We start from the raw sequence: 24,306 nt of genomic DNA, 5'->3' as shown, positions 1-24,306 counted from the left end.
GATTGGGTTTCAGAGCCACAAGATCATGCTTCAGCTTTACAAGACACTGGTAAAGCCACACCTGGAGTAATGTATACAGTTCTGGCCATCACATTATAGAAAGGATGTGGAAGCTTTGGAAAGGGTTCAGAGGAGATTTACTAGGATGCTGTCTGGTATGGAAAGAGGCTGAGGGAACTGAGGCTGTTTTCATTGTTGAGAAGAGGGTTGAGAGGTGTCTTAACTGAGACGTATGAGAAAATCAGAGGGTTAGATAGGGTGGACAGTGAGAGCCTTTTTCCTCAGATGGCGAAGGCTAATGTGAGGGGATATAGCTTTAAATTGAGGGCTGATAGATTTAGGATAGATATTGGGGCAGTTTCTTCACTCAGAGAGAAGTAGGGGTGTGGAATGGCCTGCCTGCAACAGTATGAGACTCACCGACATTAAGGGCATTTAAATGGGCATTGAACATTTGTATGGATAATAATGGAACAGTGTAGATTAGGTGGACATCAGAGTATTTTCAAAGGTTGGCGCAACATCGAGGGCCAAAGTGCCTGTACTGCGCTTTAACATTCTATGTTCATACTAGATAACATGATCAGTGAGCCTCGGTGAAGCGCTGATGTTATGCCCCCCCTTTCTATTTATGTGTTTGGGTTTCTTTGGATTGGTGATGTCATTTCTGGTTCTTTTTCTGAGGATGGTAGATGGGGTCCAAATCAATGTGTTTGCTGATAGAGTTCTGGTTGGAGTGCCATACTTCAAGGAATTCTCATGCGTGTCTCTGTTTGGCTTGTCCAAGTATGGGTGTGTTGTCTCAGTCAAAGTGATGCCCTTCCTCATCCATATGTGACGATACTAGTGGTAGTGGGTCATGTCTTTTTGTGGCTAGTTGATGTTCATGAATCCTGGTGGTCAGTTCTCTGCCTGCCTGCAATGTATACACCAATGTAGTATTTATTACAGTCATAGAGTCATAGAGATGTACAGCATGGAAACAGACCTTTAGGTCCAACTCATCAATGCCGACCAGATATCCCAACCCAATCTAGTCCCACCTGCCAACACCCAGCCCATATCCTTCCAAACCCTTCCTATGTATATACTCATCCAGATGCCTTTTAAATGTTGCAATTGTACCAGCCTCCACCATTTCCTCTGGCAGCTCATTCCATACACGCTCCACCCTCTGCGTGAAAAAGTTGCCCCTTGGGTCTCTTTTATATTTTTCCCCTCTCACCCTAAGCCTATGGCCTCTAGTTCTAGATTCCCCGACCCTAGAGAAAAGACCTTGGCTATTTATACTATCCATGCCCCTCATGATTTTATAAACCTCTACAAGGTCACCCCTCAGCTTCCAACACTCCAGGGAAAACAGCCCCAGCCTGTTCAGCTTCTCCCCGTAGCTCAAATCCTCCAACCCTGGCAACATCCTTGTTAATCTTTTCTGAATCCTTTTAAGTTTCACAACATCCTTTTGATGGGAAGGAGACCAGAATTGCACGAAATGTTCCAACAGCTGCCTAACCAATGTCCTGTACAGTCGCAACATGACCTCCCAACTCCTGTACTCAATACTCTGAACAATAAAGGAAAGCATACCAAACGCCTTCTTCACTATCCTATCTACCTGCGACTCCACTTTCAAGGAGCTATGTACCTGCACTCCAAGGTCTCTTTGTTTAGCAACACTCCCTAGGACCTTACTATTAAGTGTACAAGTCCTGTTAAGATTTGCTTTCCCAAAATGCAGCACCTTGTATTTATCTAAATTAAACTCCATCTGACACTCCACAGCCAATTGGCCCATCTGATCAAGATCCCATTGTAATCTGAGATAACCTTCTTCGCTGTCCATTACACTTTCAATTTTGATGTCATCTGCAAACTTACTAACTATACCTCTTATGCTCACATCCAAATCATTAATATAAATGATGAAAAGTGGTGGACCCAGCACTAATCCTTGTAGCACCCCACTGGTCACAGGCCTCCAGTTTGTAAAAAACCCTCCACCATCACCCTCTGTCTTCTACGTTTGAGTCAGTTCTGTATCCAAATGGTTAGTTCTCCCTGCATTCTGTGAGATCCAGTCTTGCTAACCAGTCTCCAATGGGGAATCTTGTTGAATGCCTTACTAAATCCTTGCAAGGTAAAGTGCTATTGCTAGATTTTCTGTTGTTGGAGATGGTCATTGTCTGGCACTTCTGTGGCACAGCTGTTATTTGCCACTTGTCAGCCCGAATCTGTATATTGTCCAGGTCTTGCTGCATGAGGACATGGACTGTGCCAGTATCTAAAGAGCTGTGAATGGCACTCAACATTATACAATCATAACACAGTCCAACTTCTGAAACTACAATTGAGGGAAGGTCATGAATTATAAGCATTGGAAGTCCCCCGAGGATCTCCTGCAGTGATGGCCTGAAGCTGAATGACTAACCTCCAATACCTACAGCCATCTTTCTTTATGACTGTACCTAGATTTCTCCTTGATTCCTATGGGCTCCTGTTTTGCCAGGGCTACTTGATGGCACATTCAGTTAAATACAGTCTTTACATCAAGGGATGTCACTCCCATCTTACCTCTGGCATTCAGCTCTTTTGTCTATGTTTGAACTAAGACTCTAATAAGATAAGGAGGTGAGTGGTCCTGGCAGAAATCCAACATTATTGCTAAGCTGGTGCTGCTTGATAGCATTGCTGATTACATATTCCCCATCACTTCACTGTTGATTGAGACTAGACTGATGGCAAGATAACTAGCTGGGTTGGATTTGCTGGATATGTGTTCAGCCATGCATCATTAAGAGAGGGCATTAGCTGTAGCATCAAGCTCTGAAATATCAGCACCGTTGTCAAAGCAGTATTACATGGGGATTGACTTAATGATCTGTCTATTATACGCTCACTCACTGACTATTGGCTAACCCCTCAGCAAAATGGCATTGAGTGCAGTTCACATCAAATGTGCATGACTCTCCCATTGGCACTAAACATCCAAACTTTTCAGCAGCTACGATCAGAGACTGTATTAAAGTTCTGAAATTATTTTGTTCTGGTCTAAATAGAGCACGACTTCCTCTGAATAACAAAAAGTACAACTAATCTCTGTCCCTCCATATTTTATAAAGCGTTAAGGTTTTCACGAAGACCTTTAGCTCGAGTTGTGGATGAGGCAGTTGGTTGGCTCGCCGAGTTAACCAACTGTCCCATTTTAGAAAGCCTCCCCTTAAAATCATTGAACCTGTTGTCCCTGCTGGGAGAAACTAACTTCCACAAAAAGGACACGATATCTTTCTCGGACATCTTCTGTAATTTAGGTGGATAGTCACTAGAACAGTTTTGTTGTAGATGAATAAATTAGACTATGAAACAGAAAGTAATTTCTTTGAGACAATAAGTTGTTTTTATTAATGGGATGTGGGTATCACTGGTTGAACCAGCAGTCATTGCCACATTGTTGGTCTAGAGTCACATGTAGACCAGACCAGGTAAAGAAAATGATGGGTGTTTTCTAATACTTAGCAATGATTACATGGTCATCATCAAGCTCTTAATCCCAAACTGTTATCTGCCACAGTGCCATGAATCCGTATTTCCAGAATATTGCCTTGGTCTCTGGATTAGTAATCATCCAGTACTACCTACCCACTAAATTTGCAACTCAATTGAGCAAAACAATGGAAAGGATTTTACACAATTCCATTTTGAAAGCTTTAGCCTTGAAATTAAGCTGTGAAGACATCAATAACATTTCTAACATTCATTTTTGTTCACTGAATCTTTAACCTGTCATTTAAAGGCCCTTACAGTTTTAATTGGACCAGTTTTTCTTTATTAAAAGTTGATCACGTAGAAAAAGACTAGGGGCTGGACAGTTATAAATTGCAATAACATTTATTGCTGACATATATCTTGAATCTACAAAAATTCAACAATATTACCGATACACTTCTAAATTTGTTTTTCGAAGAAAACAAGAAAAATGCAAATCTGAATAAGAAATGAATGTGTGATTTTATCAGTCAGCCACTAAAAACGAAGGTATGAAATGAGAGCTTTTAAAATTTCTGATGTTTAGTGATTTACGATATGAATCAGTGTGACTTTATGAGATTGCGCTGTGCTGCGTTCATTCATTCAGACTGTGGTAATTAAGTTTTTAATGCCTTTCGCCAAATTATAGCAAAGCAAAGATTAAATTGTACAATGAGACAGTAAATCATTGTGTTAATCAGGTAAGAGGTAGAAAAGGCATTTTGTATTTCTTTTCCCCTAGAATTAGATGCAATGTTTTAGTATGTAGAGTAATGCTCAGCTGGTGAGGGTTGAGAGACAAGAGTCACTGTGGGTGCATTTGATATTTAACTGCTTTTTTTAAGAAAGACTGGATAGGCTGGGACCTTTCTCACTGGAGCATAGGAAGTTGAGAGGTGACCTTTTATTGAAGTTCATAAAATCATGTGGGGTATAGATAGAGTTAATAGTAGGATTTTTTTTTCCCTGAGGATGGAGGAATTTCAAGAGTAGGGGGCACACTTTTAAGGTGAGAGGGTAGAGATTTAAAATGACATGGGGGAAGATGTTTTACACAGAGGGTGGTTCACGTGTGGAATGAACTTCATGAGGTAGTGGTGAATGTTGGATGAGTACATGAATGGGAAATCTTTGGCAGGATATGGGCCAGGAGCAGGTAGGTGGGACTAGTTCAGTTTGGGATCATGTTTGGCATGGACTGATTGGACTGAAGGGTCTGTTTCCATGCTGTACGACCCAATGGTTCTAATGATATAAAGAACATGATCTCATTGAATGATGGAACAAACAATGATTTGGATGGCCTACTTCTGATTCTGTAGGCGAAAGTGAGAACTGCAGATGCTGGAGATCAGAGTCAAGATTAGAGTGGTGCTAGAAAAGCACAACAGGTCAGGCAGCATCCAAGGAGCAAGAAATTCGACATTTCAGGCAGGAATCCTTCCTGAGGAATGATCAGGGCATTCCTGAGGAAGGGCTTTTGCCTGAAACATCGATTTTCCTGCTCTTCAGATGCTGCCTGACCTGCTGTGCTTTTCCAGCACCACTCTACTTCTGATTCTATATCTTATGGTCTTATTACTTAAAGAGAACAAAACTGAATCTCCCCAAAGTATGAACATGAACATAGCACTGTGGCATCAGTCTCTATTCATTGCTTCTGGTGCAGGCTGCTCACAAAGCTTGTGCTGCCTGATAATTTGCATGATGAGGCTTGACTTGGCAGGCAACAGGTCCTCAACACTAAATTCTAAGATTTTAGAGAGTACGCTCTATCTCGCAGAGAGTTGCTCATTGCAGCTCTCATAGGCTCACTGTATCTATCACACGACTCAACTTACATACCGTGCTACTCAGTGTACCTATACTATGACTCTCTGTATCTATCAAGCTGCTCAGGCACTACTCTTGTCAACACAAACTAGAACTGGAATCCTGTGCAGAACATCAATTCCTATGGCTTCCTGACCTCTCAAACATCACTCCCCCACACATCCACCAATGGACAGAAACCCACCAATTGGTTGAAACCATGTCACTCACCCATTTCATGTTGACCTGCTCAACTCACCTACTGTCTGTCTTTTATCTCAGCACCAAGTAAAGATGAACTTAATCCACAAGATTGACCAACACAACTCTTTTGAATTAAAAGAACGCGAAATGCAAGAAGTCATGAATGAGTTCCCATGCCAAAACTCACCTGGCGAATGGTGAACTACATCTGTGAGCTACCACAGTGAGAGTGGTCCTTGCTAAACAGGTTCAGGACGCTCTAGCCCCTGTATAACCAAATCCCATCACTGGGGCATCAGTACAAGCCTCTTATGCAGGGGTCTGTTCCCTCTACAGACTAGTAGAGGGCTCATATATAGGGGAAGGCAGCGGCATATCACTGGACTAATAAGTCCCAGAGGCCCATACAGTACTGTACTTCAGTTTAAAAGTTAGAATCATTAAATCCCTACAGCATGAAGCAGGCCACTCAGCCCATCAAGTCTACACCAACCTTCTGAAGGGCACAGCACCCAAGCCCTGTAACCCTGCATGTTCCATGGCTAATTCGTCTAGCCTGCGCACTACAGAGCAACTTAGCACGGCCAATCGACCTAACCTGCACACCTTTGGACTGTAGGAGAAAACTAGAGAAAACAGAGGAAACCAACACACATGGAGAAAATGTGCAAGCTCCACACAGACAGTCACCTGAGGGTGGAGTTAAACTTGGGTCCCTGGCACCATGAGGCAGCAGTGCTAATCACTGAGGCACCGTGCCACCCTTTCTTGGTCATTTCTGAAGAAATCATTGCAGACTCAAAATGTTAACTCTGTTTCTGTCTCCACGATGCTGTTGGACCAGTTGATTACATCCAACACTCTCTGTATTTGTCTCACAGTGTCCGTGTGCTGCAGTAGAAGCTCAGAGTCACACAACGCAAAGACGGCTTTCTGCCAGCAACATTCAAACTGCTACCATCACAGCTGCAGATACCAGCATTCAATCCAACAACTTTTGTCTCCAGTCGTTTGCTGGAATTGTTTAGGCAACAGCTCTGAGGATTGGCAGTGGTTCTGTGTGGAGTACAAATTCACCACTTTCTGTCATAACAACAGAATTCCTGCGCACACCATATCGACTTCTGAAGTGGAGTCACTGGACTTGAATGAACTCTGTTTTTCTCTCTACCAGACCTGCTGAGTTTCACCAGCAATTTCTGTTTCTGTTTGTTTCAGATCTCCAGCAACTGCAGTTCTTTGTTTCATGCAAGTGACCAATGATGTGGGTTGTTTTCAAATTGTATCAGAAGACTGAGATAGGCTGCAGTCTATACTGGGAATATAGGCATACCTCACAAGCCTGTTCCATTATTCCATGACATCATGATTCAATCCTATATACTTGCACAGGCATATATCCCTTAATAACTTCTTGATAAGTAATATTAGTTTCGGTTTTCATGCATGGTGTCCCAAAAGAGTTCATCAGAAAGGAATGAGTAACTGGCCATCTACCTTATTGGTGTCCGTGGGATCTTGCTGTGCCACTTTGGCTGCCAAATCGGCCTGCGCAGCAACAATTACACTTACAAAGTACGAGTAGCAATTAAACATTTTAGAAAGCACAGGGGAGGTAAAAAGACTCTACAGAATGCTTTCTTCCTGTTATTATCAGCTAACCTCAAAGTCAAGTACAAACATCCTACAGCAGAGTTTGAGATACGGCCAAGTTCCCCGGGGCTTTTAACTGTAGACTTGTATTAAAATCCCTCCCCACCACCACCATGACAGCATTTGTTCTCTGCGCACAAAAAAAATGCACAAGTGTGAAACATCCGGCATGAATGTGGTGATAGTAAAGTTTGCCACAATCACCAATTCCGACCTGCTAGGATAAATGCTAAGCCTGCAAAACAGCAAGAACTTGTAAAAGGGTGCAGAGAGTCAAACCGCCCTTAAACACAGTCTGTCAGTACTCATAGGAGAAGGCTTGTAGCTCAGTGGGCAGTGTTCTTGTCTCTACGCCAATGGGGCTCTAGGTTTAACTCCAGGATTCCACTCCAAGGAAGGGATGGCCAAGGAAGGGATGTTCATAACAGGTAGATTATCAACAAGCATCAGTTTGCAAACCCTTCCAATATACGCTGATGGCAGGCAGTAAAAGGGAAAAATGGTCCATGGTCAGCTATGCAAATGAAAGACATTGGAGTCACTACCATCACTATCCATAGCTCCAGGCCACAACATGTATGTAAAAAATGTATGTTCCCACAGCAACTTGGATTCATAGAAACACAGAAAATAAGCCCTTTGGTCCTTTATGCTCAATATGATTAGATTCCCTACAGTGTGGAAAAAGGCTCTTCGGCCCAACAAGTCCACACTGACCCTCTGAAGGATTAACCCACACAGACCCATTTCCCACTGACTAATGCACCTAACACTATGGGCAATTTAGCATGGCCAATTCACCTGCCGTGCACTTCCATGGACTGTGGGAGGAAACCCATGCAGACACAGGGAGAATGTGCAAACTCCACATAGACAGTTGCCTGAGGCTGGAATTGAACCTGGGACCCTGGTGCTGTGAGGCAGCAGTGCTAACCACTGAGCCACCGTGCCACCCCAAATATGATTATGGCTGATCATCCAACTCAGCACCCTGTTCCCACTTTCTCCCCCACACCCTTTGATCCCTATATCTCAAAGAACTATACCCAACTCCTTCTTGAAAACATTCAAAGTTTTGGCTTCAACCACTTTCTGCAACAGGGAATTCCAGAAGCGCACCACAGGAAAGATACTACAATGATGGCTGTAATATCCCCAGTAATATGAAAGTTCCAAAATGAATCATAACCAGCTTTATGAAGTTGATCAATGGGATATACTGAATATTATGAATTTTCTGTAGAGGCTACTGACCCCTACAATTGAAGAAAAATCTACACATCTTTCCTAATCAGAGCCCAATCTGATCAAACAACATGGAGTCAGACAGATCATCTTCAGACCAGTATATTTAATCAATTTGGAAACTTGCCTATGTTTTGCTTTTTTTTTGCAGGGTACTGGAGATATCTGTTCCCAAGGGCTGTCTTCATGTATTGATATAAAAGAAATTTCTCACCATTTCAGTGCTTAATGGCATACCAGATCTTTAAACTGTGACCCCTTGTTGTGGAATATCCAACCATTGGGAACACCCTTCGTACATTTAACCTGTGTAGTCCAGTTCGAATTTCATAGGTTTCTATGTCATTCCCTCCCCCCACCTCATTCTCCTACACTCCAGTAAACATAATTGAGCCAGTCTCTCTTCATATGTCAGCCCTACTATCCCAGGTATCAATCTGGTAAACCTCCATTCACTCCCAGAATAGAGCCAGAACATTCATCCTGAAATAAGGAGACAAAAAATTGCACACACTACTCCAGGTGTACCCCTTGAAGAGGGAGCTATTTTTGGTTAATTTGGCTGGATGGCTAGTGGGAATCAGGTTGGTGCATACGTTTCTATCATAGGCATAGAGTCGTACAGCACGGAAACAAACCTTTCAATCCATGCCGAACACAATTCCAAACTAAAGAAGACCCACCTGCCTATTCCTAGTCCATATCTCTCCAAACCTTTCCTATTCATGTACTTATTAAAGTGTCTTTTAGACATAACTGTGCTCGCGTCCAATACTTCCTCAGGAAGTTGATTCCACATGCGAACCACCTCTGCATAAAAAAAATTGCCACTCATGTCTTTTGAAATTCTCTTCTTTCATCTTAAAAATATGCCCCATAGACTTTAAATCTCCCAAGTTAGGGAAAATACACATACGATTAACCCTATCTATAACCCTCATGATTTTATAAACCTCTATAAGGTCACCTCTCAACCTCCTTTGCTCCATTGAAAAAAGTCCCATCTTTCTTTATAACTCAAACCTTCAATACCCAGCAACATCCCGGTCAATCACTTTTGAACCCTCTCTAGCTTAATAATATCCTTCACTCTGTGTCAAATGTGATTGTTGATTATTCACACAGTTAACATATATATTTGAAACTTTGTATTGCTGTAAGTTTTTCAACAAGCAGTCTTTTTTGATGGTGTATTTGCACTTTACTCCTTTATGAAGTTTATATTGCTTTAATAGTCTTCCTTTTCTGGCGTTCATTATTCATCTTGGCAGGTCACAGATTGCCTACTTCCTCGGTCTGTTATTTAATTCCAAGGTCCGTTTCTTTCCCACTGCGTATCACCCAACTCAAGGTTGAGTCTGTGGAAGGGGCAAACTCCTTCAGGTCTGGGTTTAAGGGAGTTGCAATCGCTTATTAAAACAGACTGTAGATCCTTACCTGAACGTGCCAGGTTCCAGAATTTTCAAAAATCCGATAAGTATGAACAAACGTTTGATTCCTGGAGAAGCAAAGAAATAATTAGAGTTATGTTAAAATCCAATCAAAATGGGGGAGTGGGACATGATGCACCTTCAAATCCCTGGAGCATGTAATTGAGGTAATGTTAATAGCTTGAGATTTCATACCAATATGAAGCAGAAGCAGGCAATCCAGCCCTTCAAGCCTGCTCCACCATTCAATAAGATCATGGCTGCTCTGCATTCCAAATTGCATCTACCTTCTTTGATTCCCTTATAAGTATCCAAACAAGAACCTATCTACCTCGACCATAAAAGTAATCTGTGTCCTGACCTCCACCACCTCTGAGGTAGGCAGTCCCAAAGTTACACCAGCTTTCAATAGAAATAAATTCCCCTTATCTCTATCCTGCAGGGGTGACCCTAATCATAAAACAAGGTGCTCACGTTCTCAATTGATCCATAATAAGAAACAACCTTCTGACATTGACCTTGTCAAAACTACTAACCATTATAAATTAAAGTCAAACCAACCCTTACTCTTCTAAACTTCAGTGAAAACAGGAGCTGTCCTGCCTATCCTCAAAAGACAACCCATGCAAGAGGCTGACCATAACTCTAAGCCAAGGCTGGGCCCAGGGAGATAAGACTTTAAAATCTGGACATTTTCCTGTTCTTTTGGATAAGGAGTTTAAGATCTGTACATGTTTCTTTGTCTTCGGCTCTGTTTCTATAATTTCTTGTCTTTTTTTTAAAAATCCTGGTATTGTTTATTCAAGATAGTGCCGTAGAATGGAGACTTTGTACAATTTTCACCGTACTTCTGTATTCTTACACTTGAGTACACGTCACAATAAAATCTAATTCTAATTCGAAACCAAAGCATTCCATTAGCCTTCTTAATTAATTATTACACCTGCATTCTGTATTTATGAGTCATGTACACCTGGATCCCTCTGCACCTCAGAATTTTGCAGATTTTCTCCATGTAAATAATACTTCTCCAACAACCTCTTCCGTCAGGCAGAAGATACAGAAGCTTGAACACACACCGGCAGGTTCAAGAACAGCTTCCTCCCTGCCATTATTTGGCTGACAATTGGATTCTGTAACTTCAAATAATGTTGATCTTGTTAATGTTGTTCTTGCCTCACTCTGTCCACGTTTTTTTTCTCACCCTATGATCTGTACATCCATGCTTACTATTTCTGCCTGTAATTCTTGCAAAAAAAGCTTTTCACTGTACTTAGCTACATGTGACCACAAATCAAATCAAAATCACTTTTCTGGTTTCTGCCAAAGTGAAGACTTTGACATTTTCTGGGAGAAAGTAAGGACTGCAGGTGCTGGAGAGTCAGAGTACAAAAATTTGGCACTGGAAAAGTACAGCAGGCCAGGCAGTATCCGAGGAGCAGGAGAGTCGCGTTTCTTTCCCGATGAAGGGCTTATGCGCAAAACATCGACTCTCCTGCTCCTCGGATGTTGCCTGACCTGCTGTGCTTTTCCAGCACCACCTTCTTCGACTTGGCATTTCCCACATGACACTCCATCTGCCAGATTTTAGGCACTTACTTTAACCTATTTAGTTCAGTCTGTTGATCAATTAGAAGAGAAATAGTGGCAGACTTTTTCTAATTCTCTCATGGGATATGGGCATTGCAGACAGGGTGGTGAACAAGGCATACAAGATGCTTGCCTTCATTAGCAGGGACTTCGAATATCGAAGAAAGGAAGTCTTTCTACAACTTGGTTAGGCCACAGACAAAATACTGGGCACAGTTCTGGTTAACACACTATCGGAAGGACATGACAGTGTGCATAGGATATTCACCAGGATGTTGCCTGGAGGAGTTTGGGGGGTGGGGGGGGTGGGAAGGGATATGATTGAGGGATACAACATTATGAGAGGCATAATCAGGGTAGATCGGGAAAACATTATCCTTAGGCAGATATGTCTAAGACCAAAGGGCTTACATTTCAGATGAGGAGTAAGTGGTTTAGAGATGATCTGAGAAAGATTTTTTTCACCCAAAAGATGGTAGTATATGGAACGTGCTGCCTGAGAGGGAGATGGAGGCAGGTACTCTTGCAACATCTAAGGAAGATCTGGATGAACATTTAAATAGCAGGGCATGCTAGGCTATGGAGCAAGTTCAGGTAAATGGAACTGGTGTAGTTTGATGTTTGTTGGTCAGGGCATAGATATGTTGAGCCAAAGGGCCAGATTCTATGCTGTATGATTCAATGACTAAATTGTGGATTGGTGAAAAATGCTGGCCTTGCCAATCCCCATGAAACAAGAAAGTAAACCAAAGTGCTGAAAATACTTATCAGCAGTTAAACACTTTTAGCAGTGAGAATTTTATCACCCTGTAAAGTTACTGACTACTGTTCTGTGAATCTGTTGTACATTTTACAGCATTTACACTGTGAAGGTTTCACATTTCCAACATTTTTGCAAGTTGGTCATTAGTATGAATTTTGTCTCCATGTGTCTTTTCTCTGGGTTCTGTATTTTTTTTCTGGTTTATTAAGGAGCTATGTGGACTTAAAGTTGAAATTGTTTGCATCAGTTCCTGTGTGTAGCCTGCAGAAACAACAGATCTCCTGAGCTGGATGTGGTTCACACCTTGCTGCATCTTGTTGCTGCGTTTGCCTTTACCCAATTTACTCTAAATTCTTTAACAGTTCTGCAGCTGCTCAGAAGAGCACTGAGGACCAAGCATTCTCCACAACTGTGTGCATGCACTTTCAACTACATTATACCACTGACTTTAGGGCAGCAAAGTTATGCAAAAAAAAAGCTATGGAAAATGAGAAGGGTTGACAAATGGTGACGTACATGGTAATCCGTGCAGCCAGCTGTTGACAATCACGTCTCCAAATGGTCTGTATACAATGTTTAAAAGTCCATTCTTCAATTACTTCAGAGCCCATTGGACTGACTCTTTCTGGGTCTGAAATACTTCAAGCTGATTCAGCCTTAACTTACATCACACCAGAGCGGCACACTGCCCTTTAGCTTCGATCCACGATGTTTCTTTGACAATGTGAACAACACATTATCCTAGAATAATTTTAAATAATAGATTTGTTCTTCTGGTTAATCCAATTTCAAAAGCAACGGGATTGGAATATTAAGCTAAATAAATAATGCAAAGATTTCCATTTATTCTTAGTGTCACATGTAGACTAGATCAGGCAAAGACAACAAACTTCCTTCCTAAAAAAACATTAGTAAACCCATATTTTTCACAACTACTGATTTATGGTCAACATTAGAGAGTTTCTTAATCGCAGAGTTGAAGTAAGATAAAAGCAAAGTTTAAGAAGTGCTATAATGGACTGGAGAGTTAACTTTGTTTCTCTTTCCAGAGCTGTTGATTTTCTCCATCACTTCTTTTTTTTTCCTTTTCTAAGCCTAAGGAAATACAGTCTGCCACTGGAGTCAGTTCAGAAAAAGTTCACGAGGTTGATCCCAGTTATCGAGCAATTTTCTTATGAGAGAGATTAGATATGTTTGGCTTGTACTCACTGGAGTTTAGAAAAATAATTTGAGACCCCTTATTGAAACACTTGGTTTGATTTATTATTGTCACATGTACCTATGTACATTGGCAAGTTTTGTTTTGCATGCAGTACAGACAGATCATAATGTTTCAGTAAGAACAGAGAAGATGGTAAAAGAGGGGGAGGTGTGGCATTGTTGGTCATGGACAGTATTACAGTTGCAGAAAGAATGTTTGGGGACTCGTCAACTAAGGTAGTATGGGCTGAGGTTAGAAACAGGAAAGGAGAGGTCACCCTGTTGGGAGTTTTCTATAGGCCTCTGAATAGTTCCGGAAATGTAGAGGAAAGGATAGCAGAAATGATTCTCGAAAGGAGTGAGAGAGACAGGGTAGTTGTCATGGAGGACTTCAACTTTCTAAATATTGACTGGCAACACTACAGTAAGAGTACTGATGGGTCAGTTTTTGTCCAGTGCATGCAGGAGGGCTTCCTGATACAGTATGTAGACAGGCCAACAAGGGGTGAAGTCACATTAGATTTGGTACTGGGTAATGAGCCCGGCTAGGTGTTAGACTTGCAAGTAGCTAAACACTTTGGTGATAGCAATCACAATTCTGTTATGTTCACTTTAGTGATAGAAAGGGATAGGTATATACCACTGGGCAAGAGTTACAGCTGGGGGAAAGGCAATTATGATGCGATTAGGCAAGATTTAGGAAGCATAGGATGGGGAAGGAAACTGCAGGGGATGGGTACATTAGAAATGTGGAGCTTATTCAAGGAAAAGCTCCTGTGTGTCCAAGATAAGTATGTACCTGTCAGGCAGGGAGGAAGCTGTAGAGCGCGGGAGCCGCGGTTTACAAAAGAAATAGAATCTCTGGTCAACAGGAAGAAGAAGGCTTATGTTAGGATGAGATGTAAAGGCTCATTTAGGGTGCTTGAGGGTTACAAGGTAGCCAAGAAAGACCTAAAGAGAGAGCTCAGAAGATCCAGGAAGAGACATGAGAAGTTGTTGGCAGATAGGATTAGGGTAAACCCTAAGGCTTTCTACAGGTATTTAAAGAATAAAAGAATGATGAAAGTAAGATTAGGGCCAATCAAGGATAGTAGTGGGAAGTTGTGTGTGGAGTCAGAGAAGATAGGGGAAGCACTTAATGAATATTTTTCAACAGTATTCACTCTAGAAAATGACAATGCTGTCGAGGAGAATACTGAGATACAGGTTACTAGACTAGGTGTGATTGAGGTTCACAAGGAAGAGGTATTAGAAATCCTGCAGAGTGTGAAAATAGATAAGTCCCCTGGGCCGGATGGGATTTATCCCAGGATCCTCTGGGAAGCCAGGGAGGAGATTGCCCAGCCTTTGGCATTGATCTTTAAATTGTCATTGTCTACAGGAACAGTGCCAGAAGACTGGAGGATAGCAAATGTGGTTCCCCGTTCAAGAAGGGGAGTAGAGACAACCCAGGTAATTATAGATCAGTGAGCCTTACTTCAGTTGTTGGTAAAGTGTTGGAAAAGGTTATAAGAGATAGGATTTATAATCATCTAGAAAAGAATAATATGGTTAGAGATAGTCAGCATGGTTTTGTGAAGGGTAGGTCGTGCCTCACAAACCTTGTTGAGTTTTTTGAGAAGATGACCAAACAGGTAGATGAGAGTAAATTGGTTGATGTGATGTATATGGGGAGCCTTTTTCCAAGTATAGATATGGGACAGATGTCAGAGGTAGTTTCTTTACTCAGAGAGGAGTAAAGGTATGGAATGCTTTGCCTGCAATGGTAGTAGATTTGCCAACTTTATGTACATTTAAGTCGTCATTGGACAAGCAAATGGACGTACATGGAATAGTGTAGGTTAGATGGGCTTCAGATTGGTATGAAAGGTCAGCACAACATCGAGGGCCGAAGGCCTTGTACTGCACTGTAATGTTCTATGTTCTATAACATACAATAATCATAGGGTGATTGAACAGAGCGAGGAATACAAAGTTATGGCTGCAAGGAAAGTTCACAAAAGTAAGATCAACATAAGAAGTAAAATTTGAGAAGTCCATTCAGATGTCTAATAACAATGGGACAAGAAACTGTTCTTGAATCTGTTGGTACGTGTGTTAAAGCTTTTGTATCTTCTGCCTGCTGGAAGAGCTTGGATAAGATTATAACTGGAGTGGGGGAGGGGTCTTTGATTATGTTGGCTGCCTTTCAAGGGCACAAGAAGTGTGGATGGAGTCAATGGATGGAAGGCAGGTTTACATAATGGAATGGGCTGTGCTTAAAACTCTCTGCACTTTATGATCCTGGGCGGAGCATTGCCATACCAGTGATGCAGCCAGATAGAATGCTATCTATGGTGCACCTGTAAAAGTTGGTAAATGGACATGCCAAATTTACTTAGCCTCCTGTAAAAGAAGTGGCATTGTTGTGCCTTCTTGACCATTGCATCAATGTGGATGGATCAGGACAGATTGTTGGTGATCATTGGTAAGGAACTCAATGCTCTCAATCATCTCCATCTCAGCACCATTGACATAGAGACAGGTGCTCCCTCTTTCTTGCTTCTGGAAGTTGATGATCAGCTCTTTAGTTTTACTGGGGTTGAGGGAGAGATTGCTACTTTAACACCACACCACCAAGTATCCTATCCCTTTCCTCGTCTATCCTCAACTCCCCTGTCTCTCTCACTCCTATCAAGAATCATCTCTGTTATCCTTTCCTCCACATTTCTGGAACTATTCGGAGGCCTATAGAAAACTCCCAACAGGGTGACCTCTCCTTTCATGTTTCTAACCTCAGCCTATACAACGTCATTTGACAAGTATTCATTCTTGTCACTGCTTCATACCCAGCCATAAAGGTGGTGTCATCAGCAAACTTGTAGAGATGGTGTTCAGATGAAATTTGGCTACACAGTCATGAGTATACAGGGAGTACTTCTTAGGGGTCTCTTCAGAGTACATCCTGTCATGTTTTTTTTCCTGTTGTGGGAAAGTCTAGGACCAGAGGGAATGGTCTTTGTGTAAGGGATTGCCCGTTTGAGACGGAGATGAGTTTTTATCTCTTAAGGATTAAGAATCTGTGGTATTCTTTACTGCAGAGGGCTGCCAGTGTTGAATCCGTAAGTATATTCAAGGTTCAGAAACACTTTTTAATCAGTAAGAGAATCCAGAGTTATGAGGAAAAGAACGAAAAGTACAGTTAAGGATCATCAGATCAGCTTACTGCTGCTCTGACATTTTATGGTCTGAGATATGTTTAAATTCCAGCAGCTGCCTTGAAGTGATTTAATGCCAAACCATTAAACCCAGTCTGGGGATCACCTGTCCAGCAGTAACTATTCCACCATTTCCTGGGTACATTTGCATAAGAGATGGCGTCCAAGAGTGTACAGATTCGATGGCCCGAACTGCCTCGACCTATGCTGCTGGGATTCTGTGAGTGGTGTGTGTAAGGAGTTCTATCCAGGGCAGCGGTATCCTGCTCTTGAGAAATCAGGAGCATGTTTTTTTTGGGGGGGGGGTGGATCACTTACTAGTGTGAGCGACTTTCAAATACCCTCACACCCCTCCCATTCCTCACCACGCACTCAAATCTTCGTCCATTCTCACTCTTACAAATGGAAACTTTTTTTCTTAAAGAATGCCGTGAGCTGAAATATTCTCAACCTGCCCCGTAACTCTCCCCACCCCCCGCGACCTCTCGCTCAGAAAGTTTACCATCGGACCTAGCAGTCACTGTGAGGGGTGGGGGATTGAATTAAAAGTGTTTGCCGGGACGATATCAAAGGACGCCTTAAGTACCGCCACCTCAAGGTTCTACAAACACCAAAGGGTATAATTCACCAATGAATGTTTTTTTTTAATATTAGCTCGATCTCCGTGTTTTATTTCGAATACAGTCTCTGGGAGATTGCAGAGATCGAGAGCTGGTTTAGTCCCCTAGCATCTAGACAAACTCCAACTTGCGTGTAGAAAGGATCGAATAAATGTGGCAATCGTTTGTAGCCTGCCGAGGGAAGAGGGATTTGGATTGACAGGGTGATCCCTGATCAGAACAGCATGTTTGCATGGCTCTGGAAGGTTTTGACGCCCTGTTTAAAAATCTCCTTCCAACAAGCCAGGGCGAGTGCCAGAGAAGGTACAAAGAGAACTGAGACAGTATTGGAAGCATTGGTCCGTGTCTGCTTCCTTTGGGAGTTTAAAAATCCCACAATACCAGATTATACTAGTTAGTGCTTCCAAATAAACCTGTCGGACTCTAACCTGGTGTTGTGTGATTTTTAACTTTGTCCACCCCAGTCCAACACCTGCACCTGCACATCTGTCACCCCCCTGTGACTCTACACCCCACCCACACACACACACACAACACGCACCTCCCTCGACGTGACCTTCAGGGATTCACAAACACTACAATGCGTGGGACAGACAAAGCCGTCAATTTTCACAACTGGGTGTGACTGGTGCAAGGCAAGAAAAGCTTGATGCAGGACAGCGTTTATTACACAGACCCGCAAACCGGCTTTTTCATGCTGTTGTAAACTCGCCAAAACCAACTCGGAGCTGTCAGAACGACCGAATGAGTTGTTCTGCCTTTCTCACATTGCGACCATTTAATCTAAGTAATCAACATCGTTTCTCCCCCAGCACTCCACCCCCTCACTCTACCATAAATGCTGCCCCTTGCACACTTCAGTTCTGGTTAGTTTGCTCCCTCTCTCTCCCTAGAGTTAAAAATCACACAACACCAGGTTATAGTCCAACAGGTTGAATTAGAAGCAGCAGCTTTCGGAGCGCTGCTCTTTCATCAGGTGAATGTTGCCCGACCCGCTGTGATCTCCAGCATTGTTGAGTTTCCATTCCCGAATAAATTGTTCGTTTTGTTCAAGTTTGCAAGCTATGAACATGCAGATCCCTGGATCAAAATAAACTCCCGCCCTTAGACTGAGTACAATTTTAAATCAGAGCTGAATTCAAAGTTTTTTTTCAAAAAAAGTCTAAACCACGAGCAACAGACCCCATCTGAAGAATTTCACTAACTCACACTACATCAAGCATTTTAGTGGTGGGCTGACTGTAAAATATTCAGCCGCCCCCGCAGGTTTCTAGTGAAGTTATGTTTTTCTCTCGATGCCTGAAATCCCCCTCCCCTCACCCCACGTTATTGTTTTCAACTAATTCTGAAGATATTTGGCTTCTCGTTTTTTCAGAGCTTTGGTCGCTGGTTAAACCAGGTGGCGAATCGTGAAAAGTGCAGTTTTGTTATCGTCATTTTGACGTCCGTTAAAACGATCTCTCGAACCTTCCGCCCTCCCCCGTCTCAAAATCGAGGGAAACAAAAGCTTGTCATCTCTGCTAATGTACTTTCAATGTCTCCCTCTCCATGGTTCAATTTCCACTTCAGTCTATCGTGTTGCAATCGCTGCAAAGCGAGCCTCTGCATTTATTACTGAGATAATTTGACTTACACCCAAATATTTATCTTCGCAGGCGCGCGGGTTAAATGTTTTGACTCGTGGAGACAATTTAAACATTTATCCACATTGTTTTTATTTACTGGCGCTAATTTTACTCTGGCCAAGTGCGGAATTGACTGCACATACACCTCAATCGCTACGTCCACGCGGTTTTAACTGTAACTTTACAAAACAGATTTCCACTCTCCCACTCCGGACCCCGCACGCTAAATTTCGTTAAGTGGTTTCCAAAATTGGAACTTATCATAAGTGCTATTAGTTTGTCTTCTACAATAGTGTCAATTATTTGTGATGTAAGGCTCTCCTGTGATGCTGGCGAGGCGTTTGCAAATTACTGGAAAAGTTTGATGGTAAAAGGAAGTCAAAATCGGGGAGGACGGAGTAAGGACTCATTTTGTTTGTGAATCAAATAATTTAACAAATTTGGGGACAGTTAATGGGCACACTCCGAGCGAAAGACTTGGACACAATACTTAAGCATTAAAATTTCATCCAAATATTTATGTCAAGCCTATATAGTTGTGGTATTAGCTTCGTCATAAACCGGGAGTCGAAAGCGATATTCACATATTTCAGGGTAATCAATTTCCCAAGTTGTTATTTCTCAATTCTGGGGAAGGGTCACTCGACCCGAAACATTAGCTCTACTTTCTCTCCACAAACGCTGCCAGACCTGCTGAGCTTTTCCAACAATATCTGCTTTTATTTCTCATTTACAGCACCCGCAGTTCTTTCGGTTTTTATTCACATATCTTAATAGCTTGAGGTGAGTGCAAGCTACTTTTGCGCGGGTAGCTCACAACTTCTTGAGCCGCTTTCTGAGCCGTATTTGGATTCCACTGTCACAAAAAAAGTTAAAAATCACACACCAGGTTATCGCCCAACAGGTTTATTTGGAAGCACTAGCTTTCGGAGCGCTGCTCCTTTATCAGGTGGTTGTGGAGCTCTGAAAGCTAGTGTGCTTCCAATTAAACCTGTTGGACTATAACCTGGTGTTGTGTGATTCCTAATATTGTACACCCCAGTCCAACACCGGCATCTTCAAATCACAAAAGAGTCAATTTTTTTCGTCTGGAATAGGAAGGCTGCGATTGAATTTGGCTTCTTAATTAAATAAAACGTGCTTATTTATCTACATATAAAATGAGCTGCTGCGAGACTGGATAACGAAACTAATTCCTTATAAATAGTCTGTGCACAAAGCGTTCATTAAACAGTCAGTGAACTTGATGTACGAAGAGCCTCGTGATCGGGAACCAGTTGGTGTCACACGGTTTTGCCAATAACACTTGGGAAATTGATTATCCTGAGCACAACTGAAAATGTGTTGCTGGAAAAGCGCAGCAGGTCAGGCAGCATCCAAGGAGCAGGAGAATCGACGTTTCAGGCATGAGCCCTTCCTGCTCCTTGGATGCTGCCTGACCTGCTGCGCTTTTCCAGCAACACATTTTTCAGCTCTGATCTCCAACGTCTGCAGTCCTCACTTTCTCCTATCCTGAGCATAAGTTCGGCTGACTCGCATCCACATGGCTCCGGCTATTTACAAACAAGCGCTTTCCAGGTGCACTCCGTCCATTCAATGTGGCAGGACTGACCCCGGCTAACCAATAACAAAATCAAGATCTTTTCCAATTTCCAACAGCTACTGAATTTCACAATGTGGTTCAGTGGCGGTAAGGCGCTTTGGGATGGGTGGGGGGGAAGGAATGATGAAAGGGGCTATCCAAATTCACTCATGTTCCTTCCAAGGGCGTCAACTAATTGACCCCGTCCTTGTTACACCGAAGAACTGCGGATACTGGAAATCTGAATCAAAGACTACAAATTGCTGGAGAAACTTAACAGCTCCGGCAGAATCTGTGGAGAGAGGGAAAACTAACAGCATTAACCTTCGAAACGCTGACGCCGTTTTCTCTCCACAGACCTGCGGAGTTTCTCCAGCGATTTCTGGTTTTTTTTTGTTTGAACGTTCGCTCTTATCCACTGAATCGCAAAACGCTGAGCTAGCCCCGGCCCCATTCATCTGATCTCCCTGACTTGTGTCTAAGTGGTTGAAGTTTAACAGGCAATTCATATTGACGACAACAAAATAAAATGCTGGCGATCACAGCGGGCCAGGCAGCATCTATGGAGAGACAGCAAACTAATATTCTCTCTCCATGAATACTGCCTGATCGCCAGCATTTTTTTGGTTTTAGTACAGATTCCAGCATCTGCAGTAATTTGCTCCTAATTCATTTTGGGCGTCTGCTTTGATTCGCCACCAACTTATCCTTTATTTATCAAGTTATTGTTCAGTGTCCTTACTTACAACACACACAGGCAATAGCTCCCAGTCACAGTCTCGCTGTTTCGGATCAAGTAGCTGCCGTTTTTGCCTGAAGATGTTAATAGCTCCTCGGTCTGTGCCTTGTTGATTTTCCCGTGGTAGAAGGGCAGTCTCATGGTTTCCAGTGAGGCCTTCTCAGCCGCCAAGTTGCCCTCTCCCTCTCTTCCCCCTGTTTTACTGCAAGCAGAAACGGGGGAGGCTGCTGGGAGAGTTTGGGAATATTTTCTGTTGTGTGTGGCATCTTGCAACCGGACCAGTCTCCTGAGTGCAAACAGGACCGAGTACAGAGAAATGCACAGGCGCTTCCCCATTCTGTCAGATTGCACTTCACTTTGTTTCTGTTCAGTCTCACGATCTGTTTAAAACATCCGGCTGCTCTACAATTCAACAGGAAATACACACGTCGCATCTTACACATTTCACAATTTTAAGTGGTTTAGTTTTAAACTTAACTGCAGATTCTCAAGTAAGAAAAATGTGCTTGGGATGAAACCACTGTAGAACATGTGATTCAGGGAATAGGAATGGACCATTCAGCTTCTCCATCCTCCTATGCCACCTCATTGCTGACCTAGTTGTGACTTCAACTCACCATTCCCCTCGAGCTCCAAAGACCAAGGGCTGTTGAGAGAGACATAAAATCTCCTCAGCTCCATCTTAAGTGGGAATTCCTTTAGTTTTACATTTTGTCACTTAGTTCTAGTCTCTTCCACAAAAAAACGCATTCTCTTGATACCCACCCGATCCCCAGCTAGAATCTAATAATGCAAATAAAATATTCAAGTGAGTTACTATCCAGTGTTGAAAGCCTCAACTGGTTTCAGTGTCCCTGCGCCATACGTGAACAACAATGCCTGGTAATACTGCATAACTACATCCTTTCCATATTTGAAGTCCCACTAGTGATGTCTTCACAAGATCTTCCAGATCTGGTGAACCATCCAAGTAGCCCAACATCTGCCTCATCTTCCAAGCCAAGCTGCCTTGCATTGAGGCTCTAGTCACTCCAAAGCAGCTCTGCTGGGAAGATGCCTGACACCAGAATCCCAAAGCAATTGCTGTACCCAGAACCTGGTCACAGCAGAGGCACCCAGGAGGACATTATAAACACTTTAGAGGCCTCCTCCAAACATCACTGTAGAGTTAAATATACCAAACAAAAAAACCCAGGAGATTGGGGAGATTCTAAACAAGTATTTTGCATCAGTGTTTACTGTGGAGAAGGACATGAAAGATATACAATATGGGGAAATAGATGGTGACATCTAGCAAAATGTTCATATTACAGAGGAGGAAGTGCTGGATGTCTTGAAAAGCATGAAGGTGGATAAATGCCCAGGACCTGATCAGGTGTTAAGAGCTTAAAAGTGTGTTGCTGGAAAAGACAGCAGGTCAGGCAGCATAAAATAAGAAGGAGAATTGATGTTTCGGGCATAAGCCCTTCTTCAGGAAGAAGGGCCTATGCCTGAAATGTTGATTCTCCTTCTCCTTTGATGCTGCCTGACCTGCTGCGCTTTTCCAGCAACACATTTTTAAGCTCTGATCCCCAGCATCTGCAGTCCTCACTTTCTCCTACCTGATCAGGTGTACCCTAGAACTCTGTGGGAAGCTAGGGAAGTGATTGCTGGGCCTGTTGCTGAGATATTTGTACCATCAATAGTCACAGGTGACGTGCCAGAAGACTGGAGGTTGCCTAACATAATATCATTATTTAAGAAAGTTGGTAAGGACAAGCCAGGGAACTATAGACCAGTGAGCCTGACATCAGTGATGGACAAGTTGTTGGAAGGAATCCTGAGGGACAGGATTTACATGTATTTGGAAAGACAAGGACTGATTTGGGATAATCAATATGGCTTTGTGCGTGGGAAATCATGTTTCACAAACTTGATTGAGTTTTTTGAAAAAGTAACAAAGAAGATTGATGAGGGCAGAGCAATGGATATGATTTATATAGACTTCAGTAAGGTGTTCGACAAGGTTCCCCATGGAGACTGATTAGCAAGGTTAGATCTCATGGAAATCAGGGAGAACTAGTCATTTGAATACAGAGCTGGCTCAAAAGTAGAAGACAGAGGATGGTGGTGGAGGGTTGTTTTTCAGACTGGAGGTCTGTGACCAGTGGAGTGCCACAAAGATCGGTGCTGAGTACTCTACTTTTCATCATTTATATTAATGATTTGGATATGAACATAGGAGGTATAGTTCGTTAGTTTGCAGATGACACCAAAATTAAAAGTGTAGTGGACAGCGAAGAAGATTACCTCAGATTACAATGGGATCTTGATGAGATGGGCCAATTGGCTGTGGAGTCGCAGATGGAGTTCAATTTAGATAAATGTGAGGCACTGCATTTTGGGAAAGCAAATCTTAGCAGGAATTATACACTTAATGGTAAGGTCCTAGGGAGTGTTGCTGAATAAAGAGACCTTGGAGTGCGGGTTCATAGCTCCTTGAAAGTAGAATCGTAGGTATATAGGACAGTGAAGAAGGCATTTGGTATGTTTTCCTTTATTGGTCAGAGCATTGAGTATAGGAGTTGGGAGGTCATATTGCGGCTGTACAGAATGTTGATTAGGCCAGTTTTGGAACATTGCGTGCAGTCCTGGTCTCCTTCCTATCAGAAGGATGTTGTGAAACTTGAAAGGGTTCAAAAAAGATTGACAAGGATTTTCCCAGCATTGGAGGATTTGAGCTATAAAATCATGAGGAACATGGATAGGATAAATAGACAAAGTATTTTCCCTGGGGTGGGAGAGTCCAGAACTAGAGGGCATAGGTATAGGGTGAGGGGAAATATATAAAAGGGACCTAAGGGGGAACATTTTGCACAGAGGGTGGTATGTGTATGGAATGAGCTGCCAGAGGAAGTAGTGGAGGCTGGTACAATTGCACCATTTAAAGGCATCTGGATGGGTATATGAATAGGAAGGGTTTAGAGCAATATGGGCCAAGAGCTGGCAAATGGGACTAGATTAGGCTGGGATATCTGGTCGACATGGACAAGTTGGACCGAAGGGTCTGTTTTCTGTGCTGTACATCTCTATGACTCTATGACACTATAACTGCAGATGCTGGAAATCAGAAACAAAATCA

The 24,306-nt window shown here is 42.6% G+C and overlaps 1 protein-coding gene across 1 annotated transcript in view; it reads right to left on the bottom strand.

The window, feature by feature from the left end:
* LOC132816864 (SH2 domain-containing protein 1A-like) overlaps window positions 1-21,556 on the bottom strand; it is a 58,890-nt gene extending 37,334 nt beyond the window's left edge. Inside the window, exons 1-2 of the mRNA XM_060826852.1 lie at window positions 21,193-21,556; window positions 9,877-9,937 (exon numbers count right to left, since the gene is read on the bottom strand). Coding sequence (XP_060682835.1) covers window positions 9,877-9,937; window positions 21,193-21,521 — 390 coding nt within the window. The 5' untranslated portion in view covers window positions 21,522-21,556. The remainder of the gene's footprint in view (window positions 1-9,876; window positions 9,938-21,192) is intronic.
* Window positions 21,557-24,306: the final 2,750 nt, after the last annotated feature.

Source organism: Hemiscyllium ocellatum, chromosome 6, assembly GCF_020745735.1.
Source record: "Hemiscyllium ocellatum isolate sHemOce1 chromosome 6, sHemOce1.pat.X.cur, whole genome shotgun sequence".
NCBI classification, from domain to species: domain Eukaryota; kingdom Metazoa; phylum Chordata; class Chondrichthyes; order Orectolobiformes; family Hemiscylliidae; genus Hemiscyllium; species Hemiscyllium ocellatum.
The sequence above is the reverse complement of the archived record's forward strand: the minus strand, read 5'-3'. Positions and strand labels throughout refer to the sequence as shown.